Below are 16,742 nucleotides of genomic sequence, written 5' to 3'. Positions count from 1 at the left end.
AGTATATGGTCATGGGCATGGTATCAGCATAATGTCACTTCAAGGCATCATCTGAATTTCAAGAAGAATGATCCTGATTTCTTATCCAGAAAACTATGTCCTCACCCATCTAAAAATGTCCTTCACTGCAGTAACAAATTTGGGGGTCTAGGGAGTCCACATTTGGTTTAGTCCTGCCAATGCGATTAGGCTTCTGTTAGTTATTTGTGCAAATGGGAAGGAAGGAAGAAAGGCATTCCTGGGCCCTCCAATGAGTTAGAGCCACAGATCAGCAAGGTGCTTGGATTTCGGTGACCAGAAAATTGCTCTCACCTCCATGTCATTACGTTCCCAGTGAACTAGCCCCCAAGCGTGTTTGTGTTGGGGATCTAATATATTGCCTTTCAATCAGAGCTGAGAGCCACTGAACACAGAGACAGAACATGACGAGCAGGTCAGGAAAGCAATAAAGATTTTACAGAGCTGTCCAAGGTGCTAAATTTACTCAATAATGGGTTTGGCACCATAGTGTTAACCTCTCATTTACTACCAGTTTGAGGGACTGAATTGAAGTAGCTGACTTCATTTACCTTGAAATGTATATTTTATGACATTATGTAAGGAGATGGAAAGGGCACTGCAGTTTTAACAATTTAAACGCTAAAGCATGTTCAAGATGAAACTTGAATATTTATTGTATATTGCACTTAAAGTATATAGAATGTTAAAATGTATTGATTAAATTTGTAAAAGGCATTATAAAAATGACAGGTAGTATAAGAGATGTATGTCTTTTAAAATCAAATTGATAGTGTGTGCTATCTCTTCTGTGGCCACAAGTGTAATTTTTTTGCAGTTTTATATGGTAATTTGAAAAATCTGTAATTTCACATTAGTAAATGATTGAGCTTAAGATGTTTTTTTAAAAAGAAATTTTCCAGTAGGGGAAAAACTGGATATTTCATATAGTATTTTGTCTTGAAAATTATTCCTTAAGTCCTACCTTGGTGGCATTAGGTGGGAGTATGGTAGATACAACCTTCAATTCTAATATTCAGTTTCAATATTTCTCCAAAGAAAAGGTACTTGGCTAGTACTAATATCTAATTTTTCAAGGCATTCGTTTGTCAGAGAGATTTTCTCTTCCTCTCATAATGATAAAAGCCCCCCCCCGCTCAAGTTTTTAAATACAAGAGTAGAGATTAGAGTCTTCCAAGATAATTAATCCTATACTTGGATTTCAAAACAAAACCCCATTGGAGAATAAAAAGACATCCATGAGTATCCTAAATATTGAAAATCTCTAGAGCCTCCTCTGAAGACTTTAATGCTTGTTCTCCAACCAAAATTCTGAGTTGGACATTGTTTTTCTCTTTATGACCCTGAAGTTTTAAAGAAACAGTGTAATTGTTCTAAAAAACAACTTCACATTGATCTTTTTCTCTTATGATAACGACGAGTGTCATCTCTTGTCCTACAGTGTTCACAAAGTAACGATTGTACAAATGGGGGCCTCAGAATGGGAAGGAACTACATTATTAAACCTACTGAAAGGTAACAGAAAAATTCTAGAGACTCGAAGAGGGGTGGGGTTCCAAGAAAGTTCAAGTGTAATTTCTATGGGTCTAGTTTATGATTTTGGATCACAGCAGCTGAATGGGCTGCAAAGAGAAGTCCAAGTTTTTTTTTTTTTTCTCTATTTTCATCAAATCAGGTGGTGAGCTATGTCTGAGCTACTGGTGGCCATAATTATCACCTGTGAGTATTATTGTCCAGCTACTCTGAAGACTTGCTACTCTCCCAGAACTGAGCTTCAGGGTTCTACAAGGGTTACCCATGACACCTTCATCCTCTGGCTAGTCCACTCTATACAATCTTCTTTCCCTGTGGTATTGGAGCGCTCTTCTCAGTTCAGGTTTAAGCACTCCTCATGAGCCTCGAGGCAAGAGAGTGGGCTCTTTCTTCACTATCTCTTTACCCAATTCTTCTTTGGAGTAACCACTTACAATATGTCTCACTCCCCCATGGTGGGGTAGTAATGGCAGAGAGAGTGACAGAAGAACTCATCCAGTCTTCATGCAGAGCCTCTCTAACCCCATTTGGAAAACTAAGAAATGAAGACTCACACAGGTCAGCTAGTTTTCTCTGAGTGTACACAGCTGCTGAGTGGCTGAGCAGGGGTTCAGACCTGTTAAACTTAAAAACCCGAGATCTTGACAGCTATTCTAATCAATCAGTAATTATTGCAGCTTTACTGATGCTACAGTCACTTAGCTCTTTTCTCTCAAAAATAATGTTGGCCATACCTCCCAGACCTGTACAGAATATGGGCCATAAATTATTTTCCTCTGGTCTGAAAGAGGTATGCCTTCCTTGTCCACTGCTGGATACTATAGAATATATAATAGACTCTTTGAGGCCCTGGGCTCATCTAATTCACTTTCTAAGTTCCTAAAACAATGCTCAGTGAAATACAGACCCAGAGAAAATTCCTGGGGAGGAGTCCACTAAAAGATTTCATTACCAATCTTCTCAAAGTGACATTTAATTCATATTAATACACTAGTGATATATTTACTGAAATTCATAAAAGCACAAGAGTGAAATTTGGTATTCCGTATGACTTTCTTAATCCAATGTGTAAATTCCCAAAGGTTGAGTTCGGATCACTGTATTTTTAACATCACTTTTCTCTTATGAATTTGCTCTTTCATGCCTTCCAGCTTGTACTTAACATTTTTAATGTTTTGGCTAATAGAATAGCTCATATTAGGACAATCATCTCAGGCAACAGGCATCTAGCAATGTGAGTCTGGTCTTAGTACATAACAACTAGTTATTCGCTATACTCTCAAGCCCTTAGAAGATACATATTTCTTTGCACATTCACAGATATCCACTGCAGTGACCTAGGATGTCATCTCAAATATGCAGACACAGCCAGCTCATCTTCCCTTTCATTTCATGACAGTAAAATCTCTAGCAATTATTCTCCCATCCATGGGAATCTTTTCTTTATCATTTGGCCTCAAAGGTACACTTAATAACCCATAGACGAAGGCTGTGCAACTATACACATACTCACTTGCCAATGTAGCTCAACCATTTTGAGTCATACAAACCATGAATGGGAGGGGAGATGGCCTGAATGTACTTTCCTTCACAGCACATATAAGCCAACTTCCTCAGCTAAGGCAGAACCACTCATTAACCCAGATATTTTTAAGTTTCTGAATTAGATTTTGAGACTCTGGGAACTCCTAAGGGATGCATTGGTCACTGCAGAAGACAACCTATGCCAGCGCTTCCACTACCTCAGGCAGGAGATTAACATTTTGAGGGAGGCAGAAGACAACAGAAGAGAAACATAACAGACTTTAATGACAAAATGAAATTGATTAAAGTGATTCCTGAAGAAGAAAAAAGAGAAGAAAAGAAAAGAAAAGAAGAGAAAAGAAAAGAGAAGAAGAAAGAAAAGAAAAAAGAAGACACCCAATAATTTCCTGTCACCCCACATCCCTCTGACACCTCCTAACACCAATCCCCTTTCTCTTATCAGGGAACTCAGAGTGCAGTGGGCCGGGTACCAGCAATATAAAATGAAACAAAGTAGCAGGATCACTCCTGCCTTGGAACTGATCAGCATCTATTAAGGAAATCAGCGCCTGCCCAGTTTGTAGTAGGGCCCAGAGTTTTGCCCAGCTCACTAGATTTGTGGGTGCTGGCTCTTTCTCCTCTTGCTTCAGGAAGCCCGGGTGACACTGATTGCAAAGCCCCAGCAGTGAAAAGGCTGATTAGAAGTTTTCAGGCTCCTTTTCCCCACCATGCTGCACGCACCAGGCTATAAACAGCAGTCGCATTGAGATGGGTTGTTGTGGAGGAGAGGTTTATATCCTAACTTCCTCTATGTTTATTCCGCCAAATGGAAAATTCCACAATGGGAGACTCTGCATTCTAAAAATTCAGAATAATGAGGCCAGTGAGGAGACGGGTGAGACAGACCAAAACAACACTTGGGCACTGCTCAGCTTCCTATCCTCAGAGAGACATTCCCCACATTTTTTCATTTTTCTTGCAATATGAAACTTCTTGAAAGAGAGTTTCCCGCACATCATTAGAGGCCCTTGGTGTCACACTTTAACACTCTTCACTCAGAAGCCCTGTGACTGCAAAGAGTCACTTACATTTAGCGTGGATATAATTAAGCATGTTTCTGTTGAAAGGGGCACTCTCATTATGGCTAAGGACCACTTTAGAGTAAATTGAAATGAAAGGAATAGCACAGAAGAGGTGGAGGTAGCAAGTGGATATTTCCAGGGACGCATAAAATGCCAAATGTGTAACAATTAGATTTTACAGCTTTGCACTCTAAAGACTTCAGAGTGTTTTACTATATAAGGAGGCTTGGCTGGGGCTGGGGCGATGGCTCAGTCAGGAGAGGGCTTGCCTCACCAGCATGAGGACCGAGGTTCAATCCCCAAGCTCTACGTTAAACCAGGTGTAAGTGTGTGTGCTTGCAACCCCAGAGCTTGGAAAGCAGAAAAGGATGGATCCGTGGGGCTCTCTGGTCAACCAGCATAGCTAACGGGGAGCATGGAATTCAGTGGGGAACCTTGTCTGAAAAAAGAAAAAAAAAAAAACACTTGGAAAGTGAAGATGATACTGACCATCAACCTTTGGCCTTCATATGCAACATGTACATGTGCAACCACACACACACATACACACACACACGATTTTTCTTCCAAATAAATATATACATACATGCATACATACATATATACATACATACATACATACATTGATACTCATCTGAATCTATGGCTACCTTACAGAATACTTTGGTGCAACTTCTTTATCATCTTAAAAAGCAATAACATTCAAATTCTGAAATCTGTATCCATTTGCATAATAAAACCATTAAATATTTTTTTAAATTTCTGTGTGTGTGTGTGTGTGTGTGTGTGTGTGTGTGTGTGAAGAGGGCATCAGATTCTCTGGAGTGGTTGTGTACCACCTGATGTCACTGCTGAAAATCAAACTTTGGCCCTCTGGAAGAGGCACAGACATTCTTAATCATTGTACCATCTCTCAGGTCTCCAAAATGTTATGTATTTTAAAAAAGAGTCTACTGTTACCACTCTATCATTACTACTCTACTGTTACTCCTATACTGTTACTCCTATACTGTTACTCCTACTACCCTAGTGTAGAGAATACACAGGGGAGGCTTGTGATTCTCTTTTGGCTTTTCATTGAGTTTATGTTCACATTAGATGGTAGCTCTCTTACTTCCCAAATATCTGATTATTTGTTGTCGCCCAGTGGGGCTGAAGATATATCAGAAAGCTTGCTTGTTACAATCAGGGGTGTAGGAACCTTGTGAACGACGTGAGATTAAAATCTGTTGTAAGCTAACATGCCTGGATCCACGTAAGACATCCTAACTTACATGACTGACGTTTACAGTGGAAAGAAAAAGGCTGTTTTCAAGCAGCTGTTATTGCCTCAATGGGGGGGAAAAATCAATGAAACTGAAATGAACAAGAGATTTTGTCTGAGCTGCAGTTAATACCACTGAAGAGCTATGGATATTAAAAGGTCAACAAATAAATTAGCCAGAGTGTTATGAAATGAATGATTTGGCTTATAATTTTATTGAGTGAAAATTGTTCCCTGCCTATTAGACCAGGTAATTTTTATCTGGTGCCTCAATGACTGTTCCATAAGCAATAATACAGTTGTAAGAGCTGCCGGTTCGATCGTGTGACCTCTGAGAAGCTGGCCAGGACAGCCGGCTTCCCGATGATGGATCACGTAGCTGGGTCTCCAGGAGGTGCCAGGCCTCCCTTCCTGCAAGGGACCTCATAAAAGAAACATTACAACTTGATTCATTTTACCAAAATGTTCGACTTTTCAGGTGTCAGCAGTTACGTGTAAATTGTGAAACCAGGCATTCCTGGGAAGAGTCGCAACAATGGTTTTCCCTCCTCTTTTTTTGGTCTCTGAGCTTTCTCTTCTAAATGGTGTCATGGTAATTGGTGAATGGGAGCCTGGGGTGCTTCCTGCCGCACATACAGTGAAGAATGGTATGTGTGCCCTTGTGGATGTGACCCGCTCTGAGGTACAAAGCTGAGCCTGGCAACCCCTAGCTGCCTCTTCTCATTGCGATTCATTGTGCTGGTTTAAGACCAACGCTCTGGGTTAGGTCCTGCCGAGTGGCCTTGGAAATCGACTTTCTGATCAGGATAAAAGGCTCTGCTGAAAGAGAAAACTCTGGACAGAGATGCCTTTTTCAGGGGTAGGTTGTAAAGTGAGCACACGAAACAAAAGCTGCCTAGAGTCAAAATTACCCTTGAAAATCTTTTAAGTCACCTTTAAGTCACCAAGGCTGAGGCTTTAGAGACACACACCCACACAAAAAGCCAAATATTATTTCTGTCTCTCTTTGTCTTTGGGCCCTGGCTTCCCTTCCCTTAGGGCAAGATGAAATTAATATGTCGCTTAAGAAAAGGCCTTGGAATGTGAGCAAATGATATGCTTCTCACATGTGCATATGAAGTATATGCATGTAGATGTATCTGCAAATTGCATGTGTGTTTACATTTATGTTAAACTTAAGTGGTAGATAAAAATACTGTTCACTTTGGCTTTGTAAAGGTATTGAACAATACTGGCTATTATATGTATAGCTGGATGAATCATATCTGTGAATTGTATTTCCCAAGGTTTAAGGGATAGGCTTTAGTACAATCTGCAGTCAAAATCCAGTGCTTTGGGTTGGAAATGTGGCTTACTTTGTAGAGTTCTTGTCTAGCATACATAAAACCTTGGGTTTGGACCTAAACAGTGCATATAACTGGGTATAATGATATATATCTATAATCCCAAAATTCAGAGGCAAATAGAGGAAGATTAGAAGTTAAAGACCATTTTTGGCTATATAGCAAATTTGAGGCCATCCTGGGATATATGATACCCTGTCTCCAAATTATTAAAAGTAAATAAGTAAATTAAGAAGAAAAAAATCCCAGCAGTTTGCAAGGTGGAGACATGGCTCCAAGGTTCAGAGTGGGCACTGCTCATGCAAAAGACTGGATTTCAATTTCCAGGAACCATGTGGGTGGCTTACAACCACCTCAATAACTCCAGCACCAGGAGATCTGATACCTCTAGCCTTTACGGGCATCCGTATTCACTTGGATACACACATACAAGCATGTACATATGAAATAATGTACATACGTTTGTACACACACACACACACACACACACACACACACACAATTAAATAAATGTTTTATAAATCCCCAGTGATTCTAGACTGCTGGGAATGCCATACTTGTTACTTCAATGCCTAACTGCAATGTTACTCGGGGCTGAAGATGGTGAACAAGAATTCTGACCTTGCCTGTGCTCCTATGATTTGAGCCTTCAAGAGGATCCCTAATGGCTGGAAGATGGGAATGGCTTTACCCTTTCCTCCTCGCTTTCTTATATGGGGTACTGGGTATGAGGTTGGTTAAACTAAATTTCCTTCTTCAAGAGCTCAGTGGTCAAAGAGCACCTGAGAGAGTTCTAGGCTTCAGCTGGTGGATAACTCTTCCTATGAGCCCTAACCACACAGCTGAACAGCCAAACACAAGGAGTTTTTTCTCTTGATTCTCTGTGTAGGCCTCTAATTCTTGCTACCATTTTCACCTAGCTCAGCCATTTGTGAGCTCACCTTAGTCAATGCCACCACATCTCTCCTCTACCCAATTGAGGTGAGGGATTTTGAAACTGGCATGCAAATTCGCCTCTCTTTAGAGTCAGTGCTCAGGGACTCAGGCACTAGATCTGAAGCTCAATGGGATTGGCTCAAATCCACACTGTGCTACTCATAAGTAGTGCAACCTCATGTCTATTTCCTTGTCTATAAAACAGGGCAGTGCCAGCCCCTGCTCCAGCCGGTTATACACAGTGAGTGTCTACCATGCACTAGCCACCAATATTGACAATCCCCACTTCTTTTACCGAGCATTTTGGCCAAGTATGCGCATTCTTGTACTTGATGGTCTTGTGATGGGGATGGAATCATGTCTGTAAACCATTGAAAGCTATTGTGAAAGGACCAATCAACACTGGAATAGAGATAGTGGAAAGTGGGAAGCCTCTGCTCCCAGGCTGAGTAAGTTGTAATCCGAAGCCTCTGCCTTGGATTGCATAAGCTACTGCCTAAGCACCACCATATTGCTTTCCTCTCAGGCTCTGCCTGCTCATCCCTAAAAGGGATATACACCAGTAAGAAGCAGAAAATTAGATTGTAAAATAAGTCGGCAAAAGATAAAAGTCATATAAACAAGTAAAATTATTATTTTGTGAGGCTCCTGTGACATATTGGAGAAGTTACAAGTATTTTTTTTTATTGCATACATGAGTTTGTATGTATGCACACATGTATACATGTGCTGGGGTATGTATGTATTTGTACCTATGAAGGCTAAATGGTAATGTCTTGTGCTTTTCTTGATTGCTCCCCACTTTATTTATAGAAGGGTCCCTTGCTTAACCTGAAGCTTGCCAAATGACTGCTCTAGCTAGCCCGCTGGTCCCAGGGATCCCTTGTCTTTGTCTGCTCAGTATGAGGTAATAAGCAGATCACCTGCCTGGCTTATTTGAGTAAACCCAATCCTCAAACTTGTACAGCAAGTGCTAAGTCATCTCTGCGGTCCCCTGAAACCTCTTTCTCTAGATAAAGTCAGCACAGGCATGCACGTGTGTGCAAATGCACACATCCACATAGAACTTCAGCAGTACCCTGACCTAGGCTCAACTCCCAAGATAAGAGGACACAGATTCTGGGGGAAAGCCAAGTTCCTGAGCTAAGCACATTGTCAAAATGGGAAGACGGAATGTGCCTCTAAGTTTTCTGGCAGATGAAGAAGGGGGTGGTGGATGGCATTCCATAGTTTGTGCTTTGCTACAGACAAGAGAATGCAGAGACAAGATGTTTCTTGGACCCAAACTCAAGGGCTCTTTCCCCCCTCTGGGGACCAGATAGACCTTAAGACTGGAATTGGTTTCTGTGTGTTAGATTAAGTAAGGTTACTTGTGTTTGCTAATAAACCTTCTTTAAATTCAGAAAGTAAGTAAATAAAAGGGATTGGGTAGGAGAGGGAGGAGTGACAGAGATGGCAGAGCAGGAAGACACTGGCTTTTCTTTTACCAAACCCCTTAGTTGCCCCCCTTCCTGCCAGAAGGCAATGTGGTTATGCGAAGATTTCTTATTTGTATTTTCACTGATGCAACTGCGGGTTTTGAATTACTGATAGCCTGTGCATAAAGACTAAGACAATAAGAGCACAATTAGAATACATTGTACACAGCCAACCCCAGCTTTCTTTTTGCTCCAGCTCTGTATGTATGATAAATCGCTAAACACGAATGCTCTTTGGGGAGGGTGATTTTGGGGTCTCATCTCTCCATGAAGCAAAAAAAAAAACACCAGTGCTTGTGACTAGAATCTGAATTTCAATTTTGCAAGTGTACAGTGGAACTGAATAATCTTTGGCACAATGCAGTGCACAACTGAGCCACTAAATGGCTGATTTACTAAATTATTATTAGATGAGCCCTTGCTGTTCCAAATGAAAGTGCAGTCACTGACTTCCTCCATGGTGAGTTCAAATTGTTCTGTGTTTAAATATTCAGCATGAGGCTAATGTGAACTGATGAAATGAGACTATAAACATTCACTTTCGATACAAAGAGAGCGGCAGAGAGGCGGTGCATCGTGAAGTCTTTGGAGGTGAGAATGATTTACACTTTAGGGTGTGGCTGACGACTTCCATTCACTTTAAGGTACTCTTAATTAGCCCAGCATTTGAAAGGACTGATTCCTACATTTGAGAAGAGCAGCTTCATGGGGTCTGAGAGTTTCAAATGGCCATGAAGGAGAGGCTCCCATGAGGCCTCAGTGAGCCCAAACCTAGACTGGCATCCATGGCCCATGGCTGGCTGGCTTCCCAGTACCAGCAGAGTCATGTGTCTATTTGAGCAACTATAGTGTTTGACACTCAGTGTGTTTTTTTAGATTCATCCAAAGGGTTTATGATCCATGTGCCCTGTGATACAACCCTTCTACACTGTATCCCCATGACAACCCATATTTTACTTCATGGTACTATGGACACATAGCCACACTCTCCCCAGCTCCCTTACTGACACCTGCTGGAATCAACTACCACCTTCATAAGCCTGTGGACAAATTGAAGCTCTCCTGTCTCGTGTCCCTTCTGAGGCCAGTTATAGGCAAGCACTTAAAATATTGTGATCACTTACAGCAGATTAGAATTTTTTATTGGCGCCGTGTTGCCATAACAACACGAAGACAGCAGATGACTTAAGCTAGGCTTGCAAAGCACAAGGCTGCTCATCTGGCAGTTAAAATGAGTACAGTTCATTTCACAAGTTTCCCATATGGACTCTTAGTATATGGTAATGAGGAGACCATATGGTGAGAGAAAATGCTCTGTGAACAATCGGGAGCCAATGGCTGAGTGGGAAATTGGGAGAGATAGCCGAGTGAGAGATTCTGGTGTGCTCTAGGGGGGTTCGAGGTTTGGCTGGGGTTTTGTGGGGGAATGACTGTTTCCCATAGGGGTTTTGAGTTTCTTAATCCATTCCTTAATATGTCGGCTGTGTGAAATGACAAACATCTTGCAAATTTTGCAATATCATCCATCACAGATTGTCAGCAGTGTTTGCAGATCTGACTTGCAAGATCCTTTCAATGCGTTGTTCTTAAAAGGCAACAGTACCAAGTTTTTAGACAAAGTGCAGGAGAATTTAAGCACTTCTGACAAGCTGAGACATTAGCAGTAATGATTTTAAAAACACTCACATCTTTTGCCTGCATGTTTAGCTGTAAATAATGCTAGAATATATAAAAGCTTTAAAGGAAAAATGTAATAAATACTTTTTATCATGTTTCATAAGGGATGAAAAATGCCGGCAGCCATGTCTATGGCTGTCTATCCATGCAAATGTATGGAGATGGATGGCCCCTACTCCCTTCACTACCAACCAGAGGAGAACCTGGGCAGACAGTTTGAGCAAGACTGTACAGTCAGTCCTGTACAATCCATGCTTCATAAAAGATGAATATAAATGCATTAGTTAGACACGGTGAGCTAAATTAGAAGGTCAGGCAGGGCTGGGAGGGCTGAAAAATCACACAAGCAATGAGTGTAATTACTCTTTCTTAAGTCTATTAAGTGCTGTTGTTCTATCAAGGCTCTGGGGTATAGGACACGAAGAACAAGATAAAGTAATGTGTATTTATGACTCCCACTGGATCAATTTACCAGATATTTTCAGCTCCATAAAGCAAAATACACAAATGTGGCCTTTGTTGCTTTCCCCAAACTGCTTGATTTTCTCTATAAGGAAGACTGGATCTCATAATCAAACTGTATTTGTCTGGTGCAGATTTCCACACCAGCCTCTCTGGATAGAGGAAGAAAGAAAAGCTACTGAGAATCGGAAAGGGATGGGCAGAAGATACTCGTGAAGGAGAGGTAGCAGGAGGTAACTGCCTTCAGGCAGAAGTATTTGAGTTTTGAATAACCAGATCGGAAGGAACAGTGGAATTTTAACATACTAGACACAGGGAGGAGGGTTTTGAACTCATAGACCCAAGTTCAAGTTTGAGCTTTCTCACTTGCTGGCACTGATGTCATAGCAAGTCAACAGACAGACCTCCTCCAGGGGCTCAGCCTAAATGCCTCTTCTGTGGAATGTGAGATGTATGTCATGCAGAGATTAGTGTCCCCACTTACTGGAGACTCCCCAGCTGCCTGGAACTTCTCTTTGCATGCATTATCTCCTTAGTTCCTAGCAGCACTGTGAAGCAGCTGTTCCACAGAGGAGGGACCTGAGGCTTCAGACTTCCATGCACCAAGTCCTGGGTTTGCCTTCCAAGCTCCTTGCGTGTCTGGCTTGCATGCTGGCTCTCACTTGGCCTCTCTGCTCTGCAGCGACGCCATCAAGCAGAGCTAGACTTGCAATAGGCGTGAAACACAATCCTGGCTTCCCAAGAGTCATAGTCAATGTGCAGGATGCCTGGCTAGGCTCTAGTCCTGCTTGCATTGCCTGTGGGCTGAAGTTCACAGGCTGTGGAGGAAGACGAGTAGTAAACTACAAAAAAAATTAAAAAAAAAAAATGGATACACTACTTTTGGCCTTCAAAGCTGACAGAGCTCCTTGCTCAAAGTTTGTGTTGAATCATGGAAGCAATTAGCATCTCAGCTTCTGATTGGCCAGAGTCCTCATCCCCTCCCCACCTCTCCTTTATAAGAACTCAACCTGGACCCCAAAATCAGGTTTCTCCTGTCGGAGAAGTTCCCAAAGTTATATGAACCCAGAAACAAAGGTTCATTCATCAGGGAGACAGGATAGAATAGTGTGTACATTTTAAAGACCTTAGCCTGCTTTTCTCTGTGCAAATGAAAGAAATAAAAGGCCTAGCCAGGGAGGGCTAGTGTCATTACAGTACCTCTCTGAGATGGAATGATTTACACAGAGTCTGCTCGCTTCTCTTTCCCTGCTTGGTAAATGGGGAAGATGAGGGGGATATGTCTATTTTTCCCAACATTTTTCACAAGAGGGGATCCAGTAAAACAAAGCAAGTCCTCCTTGTTTGAAAAAAGTGCAAGCCTATATACAAAGGCGTATTATTATGGAAAGCTGTCTGCGTGGTCTTTGGAGCAGTTTCATTTGACAGAATATGTGGGTGGTTGTATGAATCTAGCTTTGTCTATTCACAAACACATGGGTTTAATAAAGTAGGGTTTGTTTTTTAAGGTGTGTGGTCTGCAGTTCACTGAAACACCCCTGCTTGACAAACACTGGCCCTGAGTCTGAGGAAGGCAGAGGCCCTTCCTAAGGCCCTAACAATGGATAGTAGGAGTATAAATCTCTCTCAAGTCCACAGGAATACCTTGTGCTGGCTCCATCCGCCACTTCCTGACCCTGCCCTTGAACTCTTGCTCCACCTTACCACGCAGAGCCAAGAGGACAGCCAGTCTGCCCTGAGTCACAGGGAGAGCTTCCTGGGGTGGGCTCCTCTGGCCACAGTCCTTCCACAGTTGGAGTAGTTGGAAGCAAGCTGCAGTGTTTCCTTAACACACACATAGCCATTGTGTCCCTGATTGCCCCTCCCAAGTCCAGGAAGAAAAAAGGTCGAGTGGTTCACCCAAAGGCCCCCAGGGACAAAGTGGCATGTGCCTAAGCTAGTTACTCAACATGTTAAAAAAACTAATGTGCATGTAAAAATGCTTTTAAGTATAAGTAAACAAAACTCTACCTTATATTCTGATTTCTCTCCTATCCTTATGAAAAACAAAACAAAACCAAAAATACTGTCCGACTTAGTTAGGTCTTAACCATTTAACTAGAATTGGCTCCTATTTCCATCCTTATGTAATTCTCCTATCTGCATTTTGTAAATGAAGAAACTGAGGCACAAGAGATAAAGCATATATTTAATTGCTCAGGGGATGGGGGTTTCCTGCTTTCACTTTTATTCAACTGACATATAACCAGGGTTATCCTCTGTTAGGTGCTAAGAAGGGACAGGAGAAAAGCAGGAAATATCACTGTTCCTACTTGACAGATGGGGAAACTGAAGCTAGTACAGGGAAGAAAAGCTTTTGACAGAGGTCACATGGCTACCAAGTGACTGAGGACCAGGTTCGAATTGGTCCAATCTGAACTTCCAGGCTGTGCTCTTAACTCTGGAGAGCCTAGGGATGAAATGCTAACCTAAAATCTAGATGAAAGTTAAGTCACTACCTAAATGGGAATGGTGGAAAAAGTTGTCACTGTACCTGTGTCTCGGTTCTACCATACAAAGACTATGGTCAGCTCTCTAGTCCATGTCATGTCTATCATTGTTTACAAGTTATCAGAGTGCTGCACAGGAAATGCCCAGAAGCTATCTTCCTGCTGTACAGAGGGACCTGCAGTTCCACAGGACACCTATGCCCTGGGAAGGGGCAGTTGCCAGTGTTACTCATAGGCTGTTTCCCAGTAAACCAAGAACAGAGGAAACAAGGCAGAGGCCCTTTAAAGATAGTGATGTAAACCTGACCATATCATCCCTTCCCTAGAAGTGCACTTCAGAACCTCCTGTCACTATGAACAACATTTCAGTGGAAGTGCCACTATTTTGAGAAACTAGAACCTGTGTTCTTCCTCTGTGGTCAAAGTGCAAGACAGGCCTATCTGTCTGTCACAGCCCCTTCTCTCTTCAGCATTGGTGGGCATCATACCCACTCACTCTGTGCCTCATATCCATGCTTAGCCCTGGGGGACAACAACAGGGTAGACAGGACCTTCTCAGACAGGAGGCTTTGCCTACAGGTACATCCCCACACAGGGAGAATTTGACCATGTCCTTGTCTTTTGAAGAGGTCCTGGGATAAGAAGGATGCTGGCTTTGATTTTTTTTTTTTGACATACAGATATAGACATTACACACCTGTACACTGTAGTGAGGAGAGGACCTTTCATCCATTCAGTTGAGGTGATGGCATTAGACCGTGTCATAAATAAAACATTGTTTTGCTGTCAATTAGTCATGACAGCTAGCCTGGCTTTGTACTCTGAACCTCTTTTAATTATTGTCTCTGTTGAGGCCTCATAACAGTTTGCAGGAACTTCTGTTTGGTGCCCCTCCCATTTTCAGACATGATCAATGGTGGCTGACTTCCCCTCCCATACAAACCCCTGGTCTCTTAGGTCCACTCTTGGGATCACCTCCCAGAGATGAACACAGCAGTCACACCAAGACTCCATCGCCAATTTCTGCGTTGACAACAGCATGATTGTTATCTTGATCCTTCCATTTTATCTCTCACATCTTTGGGTTTAATTTTTTTAAGTAAGGAAGATGCTTTATCAAAAAAAGATGTTGTCTTATTTGACCAAAGCATTTACCTCCATTTTTTGCCCAGCTCTTTCTACCAGATTTACCAATACATTTTGCTTTGAGCTCTTTATCTCCTCACCAGAGGGTATAGCTCTTTGAGCAAAGAAAATCCACATCCCCTTTCTTCTTGAGAATCAATCTGACATACTGATAGTAATCTAGACACAGGCTAAGTAAATTTAAATCTCAGCAAGGTACATGCTGTGTGACCTTGGGCTAATTGTCTGACCTCTCTCTGCTTCATTCTTTTCTTTCCTAAAATACTATTGGACATAGTACCAACTATTCCACTATTCAGAAATAGAGTTACTGAAATTGTAAGGTGATGAAATTGTAAGATATATGAAAATACGCACACCAGTGCCTATCCCAAAGTCCTTGCAACTTTTATCATGACACACAATATACCAAGATGAGTTGGTCATCTATGAACTATTTTTTGTCTTGTCCAAGAGGGTATTTTGCCATTCTCAAATCCAACTTTCTAGAAACCATGTCCTAAAGACGGGGGGGGGGCGCATGGGGGGTTGATTCTGACCTTCGGCAAGCGCTCTGGGTCACCGGGATGCCGGGGAATGACCTTCTGTAACCTCTGGAAACCATAGTCGATGGTGGGTTCATTGAGTGCTGTAAGGAAAAAGTCACATGGTTTAAACATTTCAGAAAATGAAGCATGATTTGCAGCACAGATGCTGTAGTATATACATTATAATGTATAACTCCTAACATTTAATAGGTACTCTCTAGTCTCTCATGGCCTTTCCACCATCTACTCTGTTTACTATGGAGGAAACTGACTCTCTTGAGGAAACTGGTAGACAGAGAGAAGAAGGTTTCAGAACACAGCCCCCTACAGCCAAATTCTACATCTTTAATATAATCCTAAGTAAAAAGTAAAATGAAACTTGTCACAAAGTTTTAGGATTCACCCCATTGCAGAAAGCTGGGGAAAAAGTCAAGAGCTTGTCTATACATTTGAAGTAACAGCGGACCACACTGGTATGCATGAAGTCTCCTGTAGAGCTCAGTGGGTCTAATGTCTCAGTGTGTTCTGTGCAGTGAAGATGGTGGTGGGCAGAGTTGAGTGAGAGTCCTGTCTCCTGAACCATGGAGAGCATCTGCAGAGACAAGCATTGAACATGCCTTCGACTCAAAAGCCTTCCTAGCTTAAGCAATGGGCCCACTCATTGCAATGATATTATCTGAAAAAGGCCAACTTCTATAGAGTATTAGCATAGCCTAGCTGAGTCTCTAAGAATGATTTACTAAGAGACTCAGAGACCCAACTATAATAACAACATCTGGAGACAATGGACCTCATTGTGTCCTATTGGACACACTCCCTTAAGCTAGACCAAATAGAAACTAGAGTCTATGCTATCACTTTCCGAATTCCTTCCTAGCATACAAATCCTTTTGAGCCTATCTAGTCTGAGAAGGTATGAAAGATGGCAAGACCCTTCTCTATCCATAGTCCCAGTACCCAGAACCATAAATAGGCACTAGGAATTTATTTTATTTTATTGTGCAATTGCTTTTCTTTTCTAGTTTAACTAAAGCATTTCACTGCATATTTTCTTCATTGCTGAATAAAAAGACAGTCTGTGCAGCCCTAACATTTTATCTATACATTAAAAAAAAAAAAAAAAAAACAAGTTGCCACATTCTTTACTTAAAATGCATTTCCATTAACCTAAATTTTAAAAGTAAGATTTGTACTAACTTTAAAAAACTGTATTAAATTCAAATAGGTCCCAAGGCTAATGGAAGCAATTTGTATACCAACCCA

At 41.7% G+C, this 16,742-nt stretch overlaps 1 protein-coding gene across 8 annotated transcripts in view; it reads right to left on the bottom strand.

The window, feature by feature from the left end:
• Ebf1 (EBF transcription factor 1) overlaps positions 1-16,742 on the bottom strand; it is a 392,233-nt gene that overhangs the window by 17,513 nt on the left and 357,978 nt on the right. For all 8 annotated transcript variants that reach the window (XM_031353777.1, XM_031353775.1, XM_031353776.1 and 5 more), the window contains one exon: positions 15,492-15,580. In XM_031353777.1, the coding sequence (XP_031209637.1) occupies positions 15,492-15,580 (89 nt within the window). The remainder of the gene's footprint in view (positions 1-15,491; positions 15,581-16,742) is intronic.

Source organism: Mastomys coucha, unplaced genomic scaffold (genome assembly GCF_008632895.1).
Source record: "Mastomys coucha isolate ucsf_1 unplaced genomic scaffold, UCSF_Mcou_1 pScaffold5, whole genome shotgun sequence".
NCBI lineage: Eukaryota > Metazoa > Chordata > Mammalia > Rodentia > Muridae > Mastomys > Mastomys coucha.
Note: the sequence above shows the minus strand (reverse complement) of the source record. Positions and strands in the feature narration are given on the sequence as shown.